The sequence below is a fragment of the Chelonoidis abingdonii genome, chromosome 16 (assembly GCF_003597395.2).
Source record: "Chelonoidis abingdonii isolate Lonesome George chromosome 16, CheloAbing_2.0, whole genome shotgun sequence".
In the NCBI taxonomy this organism is placed as follows: Eukaryota; Metazoa; Chordata; order Testudines; family Testudinidae; genus Chelonoidis; species Chelonoidis abingdonii.
Window position 1 is genome coordinate 1695251 of NC_133784.1, and position 20893 is coordinate 1716143.

Consider the following 20893-nt stretch of genomic DNA (forward strand, 5'->3'; position numbering starts at 1 on the left):
TCACCAGATGATCCAAAATATGTACTTTTGTTTTCTTAGTTTGGCAAGATTTTTATCACAGCTCATTTAATTTATTTCTTTTATAAAGTAAAAAATAAAGATTGGGGGAGCGAGGGGGTATTCCAGTCCTGGAACAATTTTAAAATGAAGGCCCAGATCTTCCACTCCAATGCAGTTCCTTTGTGCAGCTCCAGTGACTCAGTGGGGCTGGGGAATCCCTTGGAGTCATAACCCTGGAATAACCAGCTGTATGGTGGGCCCTCTCGCCCTGGGCAGCAGAACTTGGTTAGAGCACACTGCTGTAACTTGTGCTGGAGACTAACACTGAATGAGAAGTTTGAAGAAACAGGGTCAATGTCAGCTCGACAATAAAAGTGAGCAATGAACCGGATGGCTGTAAGGTACCTTCCCTCATCAGGTCCTGTGCTAAGTGCGGTTTGGCCAGACCCAAAGGATTAGGCCTTATGGCTCCTAAATAAATTTAATTACTGTATGCAGTTTATCAGGCCTGTGCACTGGCCATGCTTCTCATGGGATAGGGTGAGTGCTTTGTAATACTCTGCAGTGACCATTCTGAATGATCTAGGACCTGCCTTGATGAACTCCAAAAAGATTTCCACCCAGCTCTCTGAAGCCAAAAGGCAGATGAGCTAGCTTTTGGGGTGGCTGGAAAGCACTGTGTCCCGACCACTATCCTATGCACTGCAGAAAATTTACTGTAAGGAACCAAAGATAATGGACCCCAATCTCCTCTCCATTACACTGGTGCAATTCCATTAAAGTCAGTGGAAAACTAAAGATGCTGGGTTGAGTTCTTCTATTGATTGCACCAGTGCCAATCCCTCACTCAGTTGGGTTGCATAAGTGGAACCTGGCAGAGATGTTTGTCCTCATGCATTTTAGTGCATCTTATCCATTATCAGAACTGCCTCCTGAATACTGGATAAATATTGATGGTGGCTTAAACACAGTACGGGGCCATGATTTCACTGGAGCTATGCCACTTACCCACTAGCAGTGAATCTGGCCCATTGCATACAAGTTGCATAACATTTGGCCTCACTTACCCATGCAGAGATGCCAGCTAGAACTCTACAAACCTTCTGTAAGAAAAAGCTAATGCAGATGAAATTCACACCTAAAATGTGTAGATCATGTATGAGAAAGCAAAGCCATAATAGGACATTTCCTCTGACATCAGCCTTTGTTCCTCATGTATCTAAATGGTTAATCATCTAAGCAGATAGGTAGATGCTTTCTTGCCTTCAGTAAAGTTTGGTTCCTGGAGGCAGACTTTTTTTTTTGCTGAGTGGCAGATAATTAGAAGGGTGGAGCGAAGCAGGAAACCACCGATACACCTTTGTCAGGACTTGTTTGGAAGCGAAGAAATGGGAAAGGACAAGCGGGAGCGAGATAGAATACATTAACTACAAGAAGAAGTGAACATTCCTGGAGGATCACTCAGACTCAACACACCTTTGTAGGGATGTGGTATAAAGAGTAGGTGGCCAATTTTGATAGAAAGGAAACAGTTGAGGAGAAAGAGGGATTTCCAGTCTTTAACTGAAGAACAGTAGGTAAGTAACGTAAAGAAGAAGAAATAAAGTGTCCTGTTTTTTTTCTAGGGGGAAGTCTGTATTCCTACAGGGGAAAAACCTGTATTCTCAAGTAAAATATAGGAAATGTACATTCTGCTATGGGACATACAATGTAAAAAGACTATCAAATCTTTATGTTCTGGGTTACTTTGGTTTATAAATTTGCAAGAGAGGGTTGCTTTTTAAATGGATGCTAAGTGAAAATGGTTGATGTGCTGAGAAGTGGGAAATATAAACCAAGACATAGGTACTTTTCTTTGAATACTAATTGTGAAATCATTATCCAAATAGGATGGTGCATAGATTGATGGTCCATGTTAGGATCTGGAAGAAAGAGTGTCTACACTGCAAAATGCAAGGAGCTTTGTGATTGCTTTAAAAAATAAGTATACTTGAAATGCATCAGAGGATTACGATAGGCTATATACTCTAGTGCTGGATGCAGAATCTGGTTCAGGATATACAAAGGCACCAGGTGCATTGATCTGCAGTTCAGACAGCAACAGGTGCTACTTTAAAATGGTGTTTTGTGCTGGGAGACTCCAACTTTGCTTTAAATAAAGCAGTTCCATAAAAGCAGAATTATTTATCAGTAGTGAGTCATTTAGCGTGAACTTTTGGACACATTTGTTTGCATTTAAGATTACAAGGCCAAGAATTATATCGTACTTTTTAAAGTTAGCTCAGTGAAAATCAGCAAATGTTTGTTTACCAATCACTTTTAATCCTTGGCACTGCATGATCTGCTGATTAGAGCCTAGTACTGTGAGTCAGGAGTCCTGTGTTCTATTTCTGTGTCTGAAACTGATGCTCAGTGGCAAGTCACTTCATCTTTCTGTGTCTCAGTTTCTTCATCTATAAGATGGTGATTACAGCAATTACCCACTTTGAGATTCACTGCTGGAGAGTGCAAAGTATTATTGCATAGGAATTTTTAACTCCCTCTTTACAATAGGAATGAGTGACTTGTGCAGAACAAAATGTTCTTACTTTGAATTTTGGATCTGCTTTTTTTTGAGCAGCGCAAGTTTTGTTTACATTGTAAGTGAAGAATAACTGAAGCTTTTTTGGTTTAAAGTCACTTTCCCCCAATTGGGAATTGAACTCAGGTCATGGTAGTGACAGTACCAAATCTTAACCACTAAACCACCAGGGAGGTTAGCTGGACATCTTATGCACTGCAAAGAAAATCCAAGCAGTGCCCCAAATTCTGCCATCAGAAACAACACACATTGACTTCAACAAGGCTGCTGCTGGGTGTTAGTGAGGAATCTGACCCTTACAACATCTCTAAATCTTGGTCGTGCCCTTCCCCCGATTCATCATTATTATCAACAATTAAATTAATCTGTACAACAAGCAAAAAGAACACAGATAGGGTCTGCTTCTGATCTTGCACTTTTGTAAATGAAGAATAACTTCGCTGAAGTCAATAAAGTTATTCTAGATTCATACTGGTCTGATTGAGAGCAGAATTTGATCTGCATTTCACTTAATTGAGTGATATTATAGTATATAGGCTGGTATATTTATTTTATTCACCAAAGCCTGAGCAGCATACTCACATTATCTGTGAATCAGGCACAGACGGGGAAGTATAATACACACCATGCAGTGGATTATGCTTCCACTGAATGGATGCCATTAGCTAAGGCAAGAGTTCATGATCCTTTTCCCACTTAGACAAACCAGCTGTCTGCAGACTATACACAAATACTGCCTCAGATCCTGGAACCATTGAGATAAAAAATGACTTGACAATCAACTGAAATTGAATGACTTTTAAAGCGGAATAGGATAGTCAGATTCCTAGACTGTTGGGTCAAGGTAAGTATATTGCTGTTTTGTTCTGATAGTAATCCAAGGACAGTGAAACCTGAAAAGGTTTGACTCGCAGTAAGGAAACACCTTGAAGCATGTTAGACATCAGGGAAGGAGTGGCATTTGTTTCTAAATGAAATCCTCAGTGTTGTTTACACAGCCTGTTTTATCCACAATCAGTGAGTTCTGTGAAATTCTTCACGTAGAATAGGATCAAAGGTTTTTGGCTCCATTAAACATTAATCTCACCATTCGATGAGAGTGTATTATTGCAGAAGGAATACAGGTGGGGCTAAACGGATAGTAATAGGATGAAATTTAATAGTGAAAAGTGCAAGGTCATGCATTTAGGGATTAATAACAAGAATTTTTGTTAAAACTGGGGATGCATCACTTGGAAGTAACAGAGGAGGAGAAGGACCTTGGAGTATTGGTTGATCACAGGATGACTATGAACCAGCAATGTGATATGGCTGTGAAAAAAGCTAATGTGGTCTTGGGATGCATCAGGCGAGGTATTTCCAGTAGAAATAAGGAGGTGTTAGTACCATTATACAAGGCACTAGTGAGACCTCATCTGGAATACTGTGTGCAGTTCTGGTCGACCATGTTTAAGAAGGATGAATTCGACCTGGAACAGGTACAGACAAGGGATACTAGGATAATTCGAGGAATGGAAAACCTCTTTTATGAAAGGAGACTCAAAGAGCTTGGCTTGTTTAGCCTAATCAATAGAAGACTGAAGGGAGATATGATTGCTCTCTATAAATATATCAGAGGGATAAATACCAGAGAGGGAGAGGAGTTATTTAAGCTCAGTACCAATGTGGACACAAGATTAAATGGATATAAACTGGCCATCAGGAAGTTTAGACTTGAAATTAGACAAAGGTTTCCAACCATCAAAGGAGTGAAGTTCTGGAATAGCCTTCCACAGGGACCAGTGGAGGCAAAAGACATACCTGGCTTCAAGACTAAGCTTGATAAGTTTATGGAAGGGATGGTATGATGGGATAGCCTAATTCTGGCCTGTGATGGGATGTTAGATGGGGTGGGATCTGAGTTACTACAGAGAATTCTTTCCTGGGTGTCTGGCTGGTGAATCTTGCTCACATGCTCAGGGTTTAGCTGATCGCCATATTTGGGGTTGGGAAGGAATTTTCCTCCCGGGCAGATTGGCAGAGGCCCTGGCGGTATTCAACTTTCCCTTGCAGCATGGATCATGGGTCACTTGCTGGAGTATTCTCTGCACCTTGAAGTCTTTAAACCACAAGTTGAGGACTTCAGTAACTCAGACATAGGTCAGGGGTTTGTTACAGGAGTGGGGAGGGTGAGATTCTGTGGCCTGTGTTGTGCAGGAGGTCAGACTAGAAGATTGTAATGGTCCCTTCTGACCTTGAAGCCTATGAGTTTATGAGATGGTTTCCATCCACCTGACTTGAGAATGCAATAATATCTGATGTGAGAACAGAAATGATCAGTGTAGGAATTAACAGAATGTGCAACATCCATGGCTATTTTAAATTGTTTCCATTACAATATGCTTACATAAATATAAAATAACTTAAGATGTTCCCCTGTTGACAAGAAGTATGGGACAATGATTGTTAATGTTGCATGCAAGTAATATCTAGTTCCTAAAATAAGCAGAGGGATTGGAATATCCATCTAATCAAGGCACCTGAGATTGGCTGGACATACCTAGGTGCTTTATCATTTGAACTGTAAAGTAAGCATAAGGGCCAGCTGCCGTGGAACTTTTCTAATGTTGATGAGTGTACATCGCATACAAAGACCAGTTAAATAGCTTATAAAACTGTATATAAAATATCAAAGAGAAAGCGTGAGAGAGTGATTATCTGCAATATATTTGCATGGACACCCAGTATGGCTCAACCATTATAATAATAATTTGCACACTAAGGTTATATCTACACTGCAAAGAAAAACCTGTGGCACCAAGTCTCAGAGCCCAGGGCAATTGAGTTGGCATCCCAGGACTCAGGCTGTGGGGCTGGAAATAGCAGTGTAGATGTTCCTGCTTAGCCTAGAGCCCAGGCTCTGAAATTAGGGTGACTAGACAGCAAATATTAAAAATCGGGACAGAGGGTGGGGGGTAATAGAAGCCTATCTAAGAAAAAGACCCAAAAATCAGGACATCTGGTCACCCTATCTGAAACCCTCCCCGATCCCTGGGTTTCAGAGTGTGTCTCCATCCTGAGCAGGAATGTCTACACTGTTACTTTTAACCCCGCAGCCTGAGCCTGGGTCAATTGACTGTGGTTCAATGCCATGGGTTTTTCTTTACCATGTAGACATACCCTTAGGTATGTAGAGCACCCTCAGTTCCCACTGAAATCAAATTGAGCTGAAGGGTTGCCTCTCAGAGAGCACTCAACCGCTCACATGATGGGACTCGTACATTGATGTCAACGCATTTTACAAAGGTGGGCAACTATCAACATCCCCATTTTTACAGATGCACGGAGGTGAAATGTCTTGCATGGGGCTCATACTGTAAGCCAATGACAGAGTCAGTGAGAGAACTCCCAGTCCCATGTCTCTTCTTCACTTGCCAGATCCCTGGGACTGCTAGGGGCCAGTACAGTCTCCACCATAAGCCAAAGCATTCTTAGGGCCATTACGTGAGAACTGTGATGTTTCACAAGTCTCTTCTTGTAGCTCAGAGATAGCTGCAGATGGTTTCTCTGATTTAACAGAGCTATTCCATTTTGTCTCATACATTGCCCGCAGCTATATTAATGTGAATCCAGACAGAACGAGTTGGTGCAGGAAGTCAGCCCTGGCAGCACCTGAAGGTCAAGTTCTGTAGCTGTGCTGGAGAGAGGGCTGGTAATTATGTTAGTGCCACTATTTGGGGGATAAACCTGGTATATGAAGCAAAATGCTCCTTCTGGTATTAGGAATTTATGAGTTATCTGCAAGGATATATTTTAATGTGTTCTCCTTATTCTACCTGTACAGTGTTAAAGCAGCATGTTCCCAATTCTTGAGAGGAGGGGTGGCTAACTTACCCCATGTTTATGTTGTTTTCTGCCATTGTTAAACTCTGGGGCAGATTATGGGTGGTGGAAAAGGCTAAGATGTTGGAAAGCCAGGGACAACAGTCTCCAAAAGTCAGTGGTGCTGGCCAGAAAGCTGGCCGAGCCAGGAAGTGAGCTCAATGAGCACATCCACAGCTTCCACCCGCTGAGCTGAGTGCGGTGACATTTAAAGCTACCCGCAAATGTTGGTGGAAATTCAAAGGAAGGAGGGCGGTGGAGACACCAGCCTCTCCTTGTGGTGAATGGTCAAGGGCTTCCCTGGTGCAGAAAGGTGTAAGTCACACCCTGGAGAAGGAATAAGTCTTTTTTTCCAAATGTAGGCCCCAATCCCACTAAACTTAACGGGAGTAATTTTACTTATGTGAGTCAGCCCACTGAAGTCTCAGCTCCTGGTGATTTCAATGGGAGTGGTGAGCCGTTGTGTGGAGTGGATGTAGTTGTTGTGTAACGACTTGAGTGTGGTGGTGGAATGGCTCACATCTGTACAGGTATGCACATGCTAAAATGAATGTCCTGGGTTCTAGAACAGAATGCCAAACTTTTGAGATTCCAGATCCATTTCTTTCTGGGAAAATGTGAACTGCCTTTAATTCCCCTCCACCCTACCCCTGCTAGATCTAGAACTAGAGGCTGAGCCATTCATAGCCACATAGGTGATTTCCAATTCCCCAGGCAGCTGGAAATCTCAGCGTGAATATTTATTTATTTGGTAGCACAAATTTCCATTTCATGTGAAAAATATCTTGTTTCAAAATTAAATTTCCATTGGAGACAAAATAGTTTAAATTAGATGATAGAGGAAAATTATTTCACCAAACCCTGAACTCAAACTAACGTCATAGGGGTTTGCAGAAACCAAAATCCCCCTGAGCTTTCTCTAGCCACGATACACAAGAGGCCTGATGCTGCGAGGTACTGGCCCCATGTGACTCCCACTGAAATTGCTAAGGGTTGTGTGCCCACTGCAGTTGACAGGATCAGGCCAATGGTTTGGTTGTTGGTTTATTTGTAAGAACAAAGCAGACAAGGGGATTTCAGTGGGAGGTACACCTCTACCTTGATATAACGCTGTCCTCGGGAGCCAAAAAATCTTACCGCGTTATAGGTGAAACTGCATTATATTGAACTTGCTTTGATCCGCCAAAGTGCGCAACCCCACCCCACTGGAGCACTGCTTTACCGCGTTATATCCGAATTCGTGTTATATCTGGTCGCGTTATATCGGGGTAGAGGTATATGTGCCTAAACAACTTTAAAAATCTGGCCCAGGTTAACTGATGATTGAAAGAGGGCACATTCTCCATGAACATGCTATCATTTAAATTGAGCTGTGTAAGGCCATTCCTAAGATCTGTTCCGAACAATTACATAAAGTATAAGGTAGAGGAATAACTACCCTGTTTCTAATCAGAGTGACTGATCGATATTTTCCTTTCTAAACCCATCCTGTCTGTTTTCCTAGGCAGGAGTTATTTAAAGACAAGCTATATCAAATGAGAAAGGTGAAATTTGTCAGTGACATTACAGCACCTTCTCCGTTCAGGTATTGTGTCTGATTCTCCACTGCCTTTTGCACAGTGGCATCATTTACATGTGGGCAAAGTGAGGATAACATGCTCTCCTGTCGAGGTGGTGGGTTTCACCCTCGCTTTTCAAAGGTGGAAGTAAAGACACCATGTGCAAGGCACTGAAGAATCCACCCATAAAATGTAAAGCGAACCACATCTGTGCTTGAGGGCCTCATCCTGAGCTCTCGCTCAAACCAAACACCTGTGAGCTTGGTGTCGAATTTTGCCTGAATCTTGTGCAGAATCAGCCCTTAAATATGGTGCTTTCTATACATCCAAGTCTTCAGATAAGATGGAGTCCCTGGCAGCAGTGGGGAGAGTTCACCTGCAGATTTGGCTCCCATACTTTTCACAGCTTAAAATTTCATTTCTAGCATTTGAGACTGCTCCTCAGACGCAGTGGAACCTCTTCTGAGTAAGACGGGGACTGAATAACTGCATTGTTCTTCTTCACAGGGGGATTTTTCTCCCGCTGATGTTTGTTTTCCTACCAGCTGCAGTATTCTTGATAGTACCGGTGTGTTATGAAACCTAGGCAGACAGTACTATGGCTGCCTGGGATTATATTTTTGACTAGAGAAGGATACAAGGCATTAAGTTGGGGTGGTATTTCAGTAATGAATACAGCTGTCTCTGCACTTCAGTTATTTGGCAACGAGTTCCAGTGGTAATAAGGGTGGAATCAGTAGGGTAGACAAAACTTCTGCAGCTGCCTGTGTTTTTAACCCTGCTCAGAGCAGATAAGTGTGGCTGGGGTCTGGATTTTGTGTTTTGATTTAAGCCAGTGGCTCTCAAACTTTTGTACTGGGGACCCCTTTCACACAGCAAGCCTCTAAGTGCAACCCCCATTATAAATTAAAAACACTTTTTTATATATATTTAACACCATTATAAATGCTGGAGGCAAAGCGGAGTTTGGGGTGAAGACTGACAGCTCACGACCACCCATGTACTAACCTCACAACCCCCTGAGGGGTTCTGACCCCCAGTTTGAGAACCTCTGATTTAAGCTTACCTCAGAGACAGGGCTGGAGATAAGCAATTACAGAGATACGTTAAAGTCATGAGATTTGGATTTGATCCAGATCTAAACTCTCCCTATGTTTCAAGCCAGTTCACTCGCATCTCTGTTGTTGGCTTTATCATTCTATCCTTCTCAGTGTGCCTTCCCGGCATCCTCCTGGAACGTCAGGGCTTGTTGTGTGTGAACTGCCCAGGATGGCTCATGAAGTCATCCCTGAGCTTTCTGGAACACCGTGGGCTCCTACTGTTTCAGAGGGAGGATGATGCCAAGCAAGCCAGTAATACTCACATGGCACTGTTAAATGGGGGGGAAAGAGCGGGGACCAGCTGGAATGCCCTCTGACTGTGATGATCTCTCTGTGGCTAAAGTGACCAGCCATTAGATGTCCCTGGCACTTCACACACTGAAAGACTGTCTATAGGGCAGGAAGAAAATAACCCCACTCTTTCACCCTTAGGCCATGCAATTGTAAATACCACTAAACTTCCTTAATTCATGCCATTAATTTCCACTGGATGCCAAGACACATGGGATGCATTCATAGGGACCACACAGGCACATCTAGAGAGCCACGGCGCCGTATGGGCATCAGTTTGGTGGACATACTTGCGATGCTGCCTGGCTCTGGATAGATATAGCTTATATAGACATACCCTGTGCTTCTATATAGGGTCCTGCATGAGCTACATTACTGAACCTACACTGTGTATCCATAGAGCTATGCATGTAATGGTCAGAGGCTGGATTTCTGTAGGGTCATATGGATGGATCTACATTGTACATAGGATGAACTGTACAGGGTGGATCTATATTATACAGTGTGGATCCACTATTGTACATGGTCCATAGAGCAGTTAACAAAAACCTAATATCTCCAGATGTTCCCATTTCCATGGAGATGTTGAGTGACAAGTGAGAAAACAGAAAAAAATGAATTATGCTGGCTTTTAAATATTATGGGCTGCAAAATCTTCAGCTGGCAAAGATGTAAGCTGGTAGAGGGGGTGAGTGAGCGCATCAGATAAAGTCCCCCAGCAAGTCCTTGAGCACTAAGCGGTATAGGTAATGACAAAAGAAACAGAGATTTGAAAAAAGTAAAGACTCCCAGTCAGGCTCCAGCCCTTTCAACAACTAGATGGGGTGGTCGGCACTAAGGTCCTTTGAGTGTCTGAACAAGCCATCATCACTGCTTCATTACCCACTTGGATATGTTTGGAGCTCTCTGATAGCATGACCAGGCCTCTACTTGCAGCGGGGTAGGCAACCTATGACACATGTGCCAAAGGTCGCATGCGAGCTGATTTTCAGTGGCACTCACACTGCCTGGGTCCTGGCCACCAGTCCAGGGGGCTCTGCATTTTAATTTAATTTTAAATTTTTCTTAAACATCTTAAAAATCTTATTTACTTTACATACAACAATAGTTTAGTTGTATATTATAGACTTATAGAAAGAGATCTTCTAAAAACATTAAAATGTATTACCGGCACACAAATTAGAGTGAATAAATAAAGACTTGGCACACTACTTCTGCAAGGTTGCCGACCCCTGACCTACAGCATGTCCTAGTGCTGATATTGAATGACTACAAAACAGGGTCCCTTTCAATGAGGTCTCTGTGCTTTCCCCTCAGGCAGTGATGGTATGGACTCAGTAACGAAGAAAACCAAACGGGATGGAACAGAAGTCACCGAAAGACGTAAGAAAAGCTTTTAAAACAAAATCTCATCATCAGAGAGGGACCCCAACCACAAAACCCAGATCCGAACACCCTGAACTTTAGAGGGAGTTAGAATCCAAACCTGGATCCAGAATTGAATTGTGCAGCTATTTCAGGTCTCAAAGCCTGATTCTTCCCACAATATGGAACAGCATGAAATTCTCAGAGGCCACATCGTACATTCTGGAGTGTAACCCATGCCTGCTTGGTGTGGCTCTCTGTCCCCCTCTAGTGGCAGCTAGACCAGCTAGAGATTTATGAGTCTGCCACACCCTTAGCTAAAAGAGAGGTCTCTTTTAGCTTATGCAGTAGACAGGGGCAGCTCCAGGCCCCAGCACGCCAAGCACATGCCTGGGGCAGCAAGCCACGGGGGGTGCTCTGTCGGTTGCCATGAGGGCAGCAGGCAGGCTGCCTTCGGCAGCTTGCTTGCGGAGGGTCCACTAGTCCCACGCTTCGGCGGACCTCCCGCAGGCAAGCTGCTGAAGGCAGCCTGCCTGCTGTACCTGGGGCGGCAAAATGCCTAGAGCCGCCCCTGGCAGTAGAGATGGGGTAGATCACGGCCAAATCTGGGCCTCCAGATGCTTTTGAACAGATCCAGAAATCTTTTTATTTACTTATTATTATCATTATTGTTGTTATTATTTTTTCATTATTTTCTCTGGAGTCTGGACCTTGACTATACCTTGTCCAAGAAATGTTGGACCTTGAAAAAAAATAGTTGAGTACCCCTGCAGTAGAGGCTAGTATGTTAAGCTTCAGAAATGCCAGGTTTGATCCCAGCCAACAACGACCGGGGTCTAGCAGCATTACAAGTGAGGGCTTGTCAAGGATATCAACTGGGAAGTCTCTGAAGCTTGGGCTGCACTTCCTCAACTACGAGAAGTACGTAACCCATGTGTGCTTGGTGTGGCACTCTGTCCCCCTCTAGAGGGAATGAGACCAGCTAGAGATTGGTGAGTTGGCTACAGCCTTGGTTAAGAGAAAAGTGTCTTTTAGCCCATGCAGTAGAGGGTCATGCATTAAGCTCCAAAGGTCCCAGCTTTGATCCTGGCCGAAGACCACCAGGGTCTGTTGGCATTACAAGAGCATTTAGAGGGCCCTTTATAATTCACCACAGAGATAGCCTTGTGATTAAGGCACTAGCATGGAACTCTGGAGACCTGAGTGCTGATTCTGTCACAGACATTTTGTGTGACATGAGGCTTAGATGTGTCAGTGCTATATCTGTAAAATTAACATAATAATCCTTCCCTTTTTCACAAGGTGTTGTTGTGAGGCCAAGTTGATTAATGTCTGTGAGGAATTCAGCTACTACAATGACAAGCACCAGAGCAAAACCTACAAACAGAGTGTGTGCTACCACAAAGCTGGCTGGAAAGCCATTTGGCTCTATGGTCTTAGAAGATTTTTCTTTATTCAAGTCCCATTATTCCATAGACATGAAATAAAACTTGCACCTCGCTTGGCTAGATTTCAGGGCCATAACCTCACCATTTTCTTTCCCCAGTTATTACAGAGTCAGTAACCACAAGACTGACGTCCTTACCACCAAGTAAGTAGACATTTTACATTGTGCTGTCCATCCTCAGTGGTGTGTGTGTGTGTGTGCAAATGCATGAAATTTGTGTGTGTTGGTGCGGTTTTCACAAGTCCTCACGTATCAGTGCATCAGCCTCAGAGAAGCACTGTGCAGGTCTGAGAACCCCCGCCTCCCAGAAAAAGTGCTTCTTGATCATTAGAATAGACAGGGGTCCCATTTGAGTGGGAAAGAAAGGAGCAAGGGATGATCTGTGAAGGCTCCTAGACCAGATCTATCCAGAGATTACGCCAGGGTGCGGGGTTCCAGAGAAGGAGTGGCTCCTAGGGATGAGGCTGAGAAATGTTAGGCCCATGGGAAACTAAGGACGCCCAAAAAAGAAAACCAAAAAAGGGTGCCCCTGGCTGCGAATGGGACAAAGACAGAGTGGCTATGGGGTGTGCTGATTTAGCTCATCTCCACAGCAGCTGCCGCAGGCAGGGCTCCTGTATCTCCCCCAGCTTCTCTTCCGCCAGCAGAAAAATGTCTACACTACAGCCTATGTCAGCAAAACTTACGTCGCTCAGGGCGGTGACACTTCCACCTCTCTGAGTGACATCAGTTATACTGACATAAGTGCTCATGGGCACGTTGCTATGTTGGCAGAAGAGCTTCTCCTACCGACACACCTTCTGCTGCTCGCAGAGATTGGGTTTCTATGCCGATGGGAGAGCTCTTCAGAACATGCGCTGTCTCGGCACAGCTGCACTGCTGCAGTGCTGTACATATAGACACGGCCTTAGGGAGCGCAGCAACAGCAAAACCTGCCTTCCCTCAAAATGAATCCCCTCGGGCCACATAAAGGGTCAGTTATTCCTCCCTTTACCATCCTGGGTGAATCTTGTGTGCTTTTGGCACCAGCGTGCAATTGATTGATAAGAGACTTGCTGAAACCAGGATGGAAAGTGAAGATGATCTGAGCACTTTTCTTGCTGTGGCAGCTGGATTGTCAGAGCCAGGAGAAAGAGAAGAGGTTCTGGCTGGCTGGCTTCCCCACCACTGATAACTCCTTCCAACTACTGTACATGGTTCCAAAGACACCTCCTCAGCCACAGCCCTGGCTCTGTAACAGAGTATAACACCAGCTGTGGGTGCCTGGTGCCTCATCCTGCAGCTTCTTTTGCTCTTGTCCTCATCTCTTCTGGCCACAGAAAGTCTCACTGTGTGCTTGTCTCTCACAGAAGGAGGGAGCGGCACTGGGCACAAAACAGCCCATGGCGGAGGGAGTGGAATGGAAAAGAGGACTTTCACCCATGGCAGCAGCTACGTGACTTCAAGTAGGTCATGATGAACTGGAGAGTGAATGAACATAAAGCAAAGGCAGCTTCACGGGGGTGGGGCAAAGGGGTCCGAGCCAAGGGAAAACACAGAAAATATTCATGGGGAAGTGGCGAGGGCACTTTCTGTGCAAGAGCCCCATCCCAGCAAGGTGCTGAGAACTTTCTGTTCCCACTGCAGTCAGTAGTACAGGTGCGGCACCTTGTAGGATTGGGTCATGCAATTTTTACACATAAAAATTTCCCATCAGAAAATGTGGCTTTGTCAAAATTGACATTTTCCATGGGGAAAATGTTGTTTTCCATGAAATTTTTCAATTTTCCTCTCAGAAGGATCAAGAGAAGTGTCATTTCCACATGTCGGAGTTTTGTTTCATTCGCAAACCAGTATTGTCCTTTCTGATGTTTCAGTTCTAACCTTTGGGGAATTTTTTGTTTGGCGAACATTTCCAGCATTTAGACTTTTTGTTCTGGTTCAAAACAGAAAATCACCTCAAAATTTCCCATGAAAGGCAGATTCCGTCTTTCGAACTGCTCGAGCACTTCAAAAGGTTGGGCACCAATTATCTGGAGATTTGCTTTCTGTGCCACAATCACATTTTCTAAAGGCAATTGTGCAGTATGTGGAGGGACTGGGAGGAATAGAGGAGAAAGTGAGTACTCCTGTCCTGGCCCTTGCTCATTCTCTATTGAGATCCCTAGGACAAATTCTCTATGAGCTAATGAAAAGATGACGTCCACTGTCACCCTCACTGATCCCCATGAATATATCATGCTCAATCACAGCTGACACTCTGTTCTCGGTTCTGACTCGAATGCCAATGTTAGAATTCACACAGGGGTCAGGTCCTTCCACACACCACAGTCAGTGAAAGAGATGCAGGCCTGTCTCCCTTCTGCTGCAACTCCGATGTGAGTAGGAAAGGAGCCCTCTCCTAAGCCTGGATTTAACAGCATCCAAGTTCCAGATTCCTTGTTGATGACTCATGTTCACCCCATGCTAGTTCTCCAGGAAGCAGAGTAACTGAGCAATGGCAGAGTAAGGACACAGGTCCTCATTCTGTCAGGGGAGCAGTCTCACAAATATACACACCGTCTCTTGGATTTATGGATGTTTTCATTTTCATTGCCCCCATTTCATGGAGCTTCTGTTCCATCAGCATCCCCTACTTGCTGAGATCAACTTAACAATTTTTGTGGTCTGTGTCACACTGACCCTTAAATTTACAAAAAGAACAGGAGTAGTTGTGGCACTTTAGAGACTAACAAATTTATTTGAGCATAAGCCTTCGTGGGCTACAGCCGACTTCATCAGATGCATAGAATGGAACATATAGTAAGTTTTTTTTCTCCTGCTGATAATAGCTCATCTTAATTAATTAACCTCTTACAGTTGGCATGGCTACTTCCACCTTTTTGTATTCTCTGTATGTATATATATTTCTTACTATATGTTCCATTTTATGCACCTGATGAAGTGAGCTGTAGCCCACAAAAGCTTATGCTCAAATAAATTTGTTAGTCTCTAAGGTGCCACAAGTACTCCTGTTCTTTTTGCGAATACAGACTAACACGGCTGCTACTCTGAAACCTTACATTTACAGGTGGGCCTGAACCCAAACCAACCCACAACCCTAGCCAGATTCCAAGATCTCCCATCTATGGGGATGTATCTGGTTCCTCAAACCTGGGCACAAACCTGCTCCTATTGATGTCCATTGCAAAACTCCCATTGGCTTCAAAGGTAGCAGGGTGTGTCTCTCTACAAAACCACAGATATAAGCATCCCCTGAACTTTGGAGAAGCTCAACAGAGCCAGATCCAAACTTTGTGGCTTTAGCCCATCACTAGCCCTAACCTACCTCTGTAACTCAGTGTGAGGTCCATCCATGCCAACACAGAAGAGTATAGGGCACCACTTTACATGTATGAGGCATTATCTTTACTTTCTATGGGGCTTTTGTTTTACCTATAGGTGGAAGTGGTCGAATGAATTCGTCCTCCTCCTCCGGCTACAGGCAAACCCCTTCTCCCTGCTCTACTCTCCCCAAATCACCTGGCTCAACCTTCGAAAGAAAAACCTATGTCACCCGCAATGCAACATATGAAGGTATCGTAGAATCTGTCATAGAGATGGAGAATTAGAGGTGCCCTGCTAAGTTGTCTTGTCAGTTCCAACCTGCTAATGCAGGATTGTCCCCTGGAGCATAAATCTCTATATGGGACAATTATGGAATAGACCACAAGGATGCACATTAATGAAAATTACCCACAGAGTCCTATTTATAATTATGTTCATCCAAATAACATTCATATATTATTGTGGTTGGAGGATGACAGCAGCTCATCGGTATAATACTCAGTAGTTCTTTTTAAATGGAAATCTTTGTTACCCCGTCGCTGCCAATACTTAAGATTTGGTAGATACGGACATGATATATTAAACAATCTCTTAATGACTTTGGGGCATAAATATTTGGCAAAACTTTAACATGGAATCTTTTCTTCTTCTGCAGGGAGCTCCAGTGCAAATTCTTCTCCTGAATTCCCTAGAAAAGAGTTCGGTATGTTCTTATATTACTGTTACTGTGAATGTCAGGCTAAGGGCATGCATGCTGGCTGCTCTATGGCCTCTGGCATGACACATTACTGGAATACATTAACCAATAAAAATAATGCCATGCACTTGATGAATTGTGGGGAATAATGACTCTGGAAAGTCTGCCCATTGGGAAGGGGTTCGCAATGTCTTATTATGCCCACAACTTCTCCTCTGCTTGGGGCTTCTCATGCAGCCAGTACAGACATATACGTCTCTATGACATGAGTGGAGTTACTCCAAATTTATATTAATGTAACTGAGAGCAGAATTTGATCAGTGTTTGTCTTTAAAGACCATTTCTATAGATGCTCTATTGTAAATCTGCTATCCCCAACTTTGTGCTGGTGATCTCCACTTTAAGGGGAGATCTCATTGAGTTTCCTGCCCCCTAGCTGAGTATTAGCACCCGTCAGTGCAATTCAGGCATTATTATTATTCAGTGAGATATTGTTGTATGCACACATCCCCTGGTTCTTTTCCAAGTTGGCTTCTGATTTACCATCAAGTTTCTTGATAGGTCATTAGGGGCATTTGCCAACCATGGATGTGTTGAGGGAATTATTAGATGATCCAGAAGTACTAAGAACTGTATATTTTCAGTTAAACATGCAGTGACCTAAGTGATGGTGGCCAAAATATTTGGGGTTTAGTGTCTCCATGCCATGCCCCAGCTAAACAGAGCAAGTGTACAACTCACATAAGAAGCTTCATCCCTTGCATGACTTTTCAAATGTGTTTCAGTTGATGGAGTCCAAAATTGCTTTTCTCTGATTGGTTTTCACAGCATCGTCCAACACCAGAGGGCGGAGTCAAAGCCGAGGTGAGTTGGAATGTGCTTTTTGGTGACCCCTTGTTCCTCCTCCTGCTTCTCTGGACCAGTCCCTCATCTGATGTATATCAGTTTGGCTCCAGGGAAGTCAATGAAGCTACATATATTTATACCAGCTGAGGGTCTGGACCCCTGAGATTTGGGCAGTTGTACAAACAAGTGCAATGAGCAAAATGGAAAAATCAACAAGGTGAAGAAGTCAGGATTGGAGGATGTGTGGAGTTCTTCATAAGGATGAGTTGGAGAGTTGGACAGCTGAGGGTGTGAGAAATAGGTCAAAGAGATTTTCATCTTTAGTTCAAAGTTGGGCCAAGGTCATGATCCGGGTTTTGTGTCCAAAATCTGTCCGCACTCTCTTTGTCTTATGTACACATCACCTTTAATAAGTATCAGAGGGGTAGCCGTGTTAGTCTGGATCTGTAAAAGCAGCAAAGAATCCTGTGGCACCTTACAGACTAACAGACGTATTGGAGCACGAGCTTTCGTGAGTGAATGTAGCCAACGAAGTGGGTATTCACCCACGAAAGCTCATGCTCCAAAACGTCTGTTAGTCTATAAGGTGCCACAGGATTCTTTGCTGCCTTTATACCTTTAATAAATCTATCTATCCATCTATCTATCTAGCCATTCATCCATCTATATATGACCCCATCACTATAATAGCTCCAAAGTATTTAAATATGGAAATAACAATAACCCCCTTCATCTTCCTTTCACTGAGATCTGTTATATGAGACAGTAACTACATTCCCCTAAGAGGTATGCCCTAGTGGATGGGATGGCTAGGAAATCACTGAAGCAGTGTGGTCCATTTAGACACCTTCTTGTAAAAACTTGATTTGCTTAAGCTGCTAAATAGAATTTCCCTCCTTTTCTTTCACTAATTAATCAGCCGTTTGGGGAAAAGTTGGATATAATTGATACCGAAGAGCTTGATTTATATTCCCAGCCAGTGAGAAAGCAACAGTACAAATCATTTTACCAAATTCATATGAGCTGTGGCTATAAATCAAAGGGCATTGTTATAGCTCCTCCAGGAGAGCTTAGCAATTGCCAATTACTTGTACCTGAGATCTTTGTAGTCTCTCCCAGCATTCTAGAAACCTGAGATCTCTGGGGAATCTTCCCACACATAATAAAGCGGACACAGTAGGATCATGCTCCAGCTTTTCATATTGCTTCAAAAAAATAGCCCCAATCTATCATCTTCTCCACACAACTGCCAAAAGAAATGTTTCTTTCTAGTACACATACTGTTAGGTTTCATCTGGAGGAACATGTGTCAGGCACTCCAGCTGGCCAGTTGGCTCCTGGACCACCAGATTTAAAGTTTGTTTCAACTCAGTCAGTTTAACCCTATATTCTCTCATGCTGGAGAGTAAAATCCAGTAATAAACTATCTTTTGCAACCTGGCTATTTTATTTCAAAGCACTTTTGGATCAAGCAGAACCCAATAAAAAATTGCACGGGAAAGTCTACACGAAATGAGCCAACAGAGAAGTCATCAAATAGTAACAGACCAGTCCTTACAGAGGTAAATCTCCAAGTGAAGAAAATGGGAGTTTTGTCTGAGTGACAGCTGGAAGGACTAGAGGCCCAATGCAACTAGTAATCTTTAAAATTCAGAAGTCCCTTATGACTCTGTTTGTTCTCACATTAGGATAATATAAGAAACTAATTATAAACTATAACATAAACTAAACTAAATATAAGAAATTAACTAATAGATGTCAATGAGAATATTCATGTGACTAAGGAATCCAAGATTGGGCCTTATATTAATGTCACACCTCCCTAATGAGGTACATAAGATGCTATGCAATGTAACAAAAATCAGTCCATTATGATTATTTATTAATATATTTATATGGTACCAAGAATGTCTAACAAAACATTGTGAAAACTTAAAAGGCAATATTTCTCAGTGGGAGTGAAAGTATCAGAATCTGGCCCAAAAGTCAAAAGCCACTTCTAAAAATTCAGATCGATAAAACCAATCCATCAAGTTGTGCAAGCTGCCCAAAGCTAACGATTAATAATGTGTATAGACAGGAGAAGTGGGGAATTAGCTTTTGCAGCCTGCTCATGGCACCAGTTCATCTCGCTCTGTATTCATGACCCTCTTTTCTTGTGCAGAGAGTGAAATCCGAGTACGACTCCAGAGCGCTTCTCCTTCGACCAGATGTAAGTGTCCCTGCTGTTGTTTTAGAGTGAACGTGGGACCTGGTTTTCCCCTCCTAAGGGGTAGCCCTCAAAAGCCAACTCCAATGCCAATTTTGGCCTTGAGGATATTTCTGCTCTAACTGTGCAGTGGCTTCTCTGGGGCTGAGCACTCAGGGTGTCACATGGGGTGTCATAAAATGTCTGTGCGGTGATGAGAAACTGCCTTCCTTCACTCTCTGCAAGTAATTTTAATTTAAAGTGTGAAGAGTGAGGAAGTTTTCTGGGGGCTAGACTTGTATTTTGCCAGGGCAGTTTTATTTAGCCTGAATGAGTCGCTCTTGGGTAGAATCATTTTGCCAGTTGCTTCTCTCTTCACTAAGACCCCAATCCTGTTCCCATTGGAGTGGCTCGCAAACCTCCTATTGAGGTCAATGATGAAGGACCCTAGCTCCTCACTGCTGCCTTCAGTTGCCTCCCTATGAAAGAGAGGGACTTTACAAGAGTTCTTTGGTCTTTGGTGTTAGTGCTGTGCTGTTACTAGCGTGAGCCTGCACTCTTGTGGGTGGCTCTGTACCCTGCTGAAAAGTGCATTCGATTTAGATAGGAATTTGTGCATTAACAACAAAAGAGCGCTTCATAAGCAGGTTCAGCGCCTTGCACATCCTGAAGGGTCACCAGTGTTCAGTGATACCCCAGCTGGAGTCCCAGAGATATCCGTACCTCCTTCCAGGAATTGGGGGCAGCGCTAGGCCCAGAAACTACCCCTCTCACAAGACAATCAGACACGATTAGATGATAATTTCATGGAAAAAGATGGGAAAGTCCTACTGAGGATTCCGCTACCCCCCAGCCAGTTTAGGATTTTGCCCTGGTGTATATCCTCTGGCATTTTATCCCACCTAATCCACTTTCAGGGGGAAGTGCTGGAGATGGGACAGCCGTTGGCCAAATGCAGAGTTCTAAAGAGCTTTGGGAAATGGCCCTGTTTCCCGCTGGACACCACTTCTCTTACACATGTTAAAGTATTAAGAGTATCTCTGGTTGCAGGCTATATTGGGTGGTGGCTTTGGGCTGAGTCTGGACATCTGTTTTCTCTGCCAGGGACCGAGCTGGATGATGTGAAGCGTTTGCTGAAGGGGAGTCGATCAGCCAGCGTCAGCCCCACACGATCGTCATCCAGCACTCTCCCCATCCCCAAGAAAGCTGTAGTGGAAACGAAGATGGTGACTGAGAGTTCCCAGTCAGGTGCTTTGGAGAGGGGTGTTTGCGATGCCGGCTGCGCAGGGAGCGAGGAATGATTCATTTAAAGCATGTGGCTTGTGACATAGAAATTCCAGCCAATGCTTATAAAACTAAAGAACAATGTCAGGAACAATCCAGGTTAAAAACATTTGCTGTCTTTTCCAGAGTGTATTAACAATACAAAAAGGGGAGTTACAGGGATGCCCAGATACTGCCCAAAGCAGGGCCATAATTGCCAGGGCCCCTTTAATTTTCATAAAACAGAGCAGATTCCAGCTGCCATCGTCTTTAATTCAGAGTTGAGGCTGATGGAGACTAAAGGCCCAAGCAATCCATTCTCTGTCTTGCTCTAAGCAGCAAGATGGAAGTTACCACAGGCCACCCTGTAGAATGTCCTACATGTGGCC

At 43.7% G+C, this 20893-nt stretch overlaps 1 protein-coding gene across 1 annotated transcript in view; it reads left to right on the forward strand.

Annotated features, from left to right (window-relative positions):
- Positions 1-1466: 1466 nt before the first annotated feature.
- Positions 1467-20893, forward strand: part of COL17A1 (collagen type XVII alpha 1 chain) — a 65864-nt gene continuing 46437 nt past the window's right edge. Inside the window, exons 1-9 of the mRNA XM_032786115.2 lie at positions 1467-1577; positions 10710-10775; positions 12304-12348; positions 13554-13649; positions 15625-15759; positions 16166-16213; positions 17036-17071; positions 19218-19265; positions 20346-20489. Coding sequence (XP_032642006.1) covers positions 10721-10775; positions 12304-12348; positions 13554-13649; positions 15625-15759; positions 16166-16213; positions 17036-17071; positions 19218-19265; positions 20346-20489 — 607 coding nt within the window. The 5' untranslated portion in view covers positions 1467-1577; positions 10710-10720. The remainder of the gene's footprint in view (positions 1578-10709; positions 10776-12303; positions 12349-13553; positions 13650-15624; positions 15760-16165; positions 16214-17035; positions 17072-19217; positions 19266-20345; positions 20490-20893) is intronic.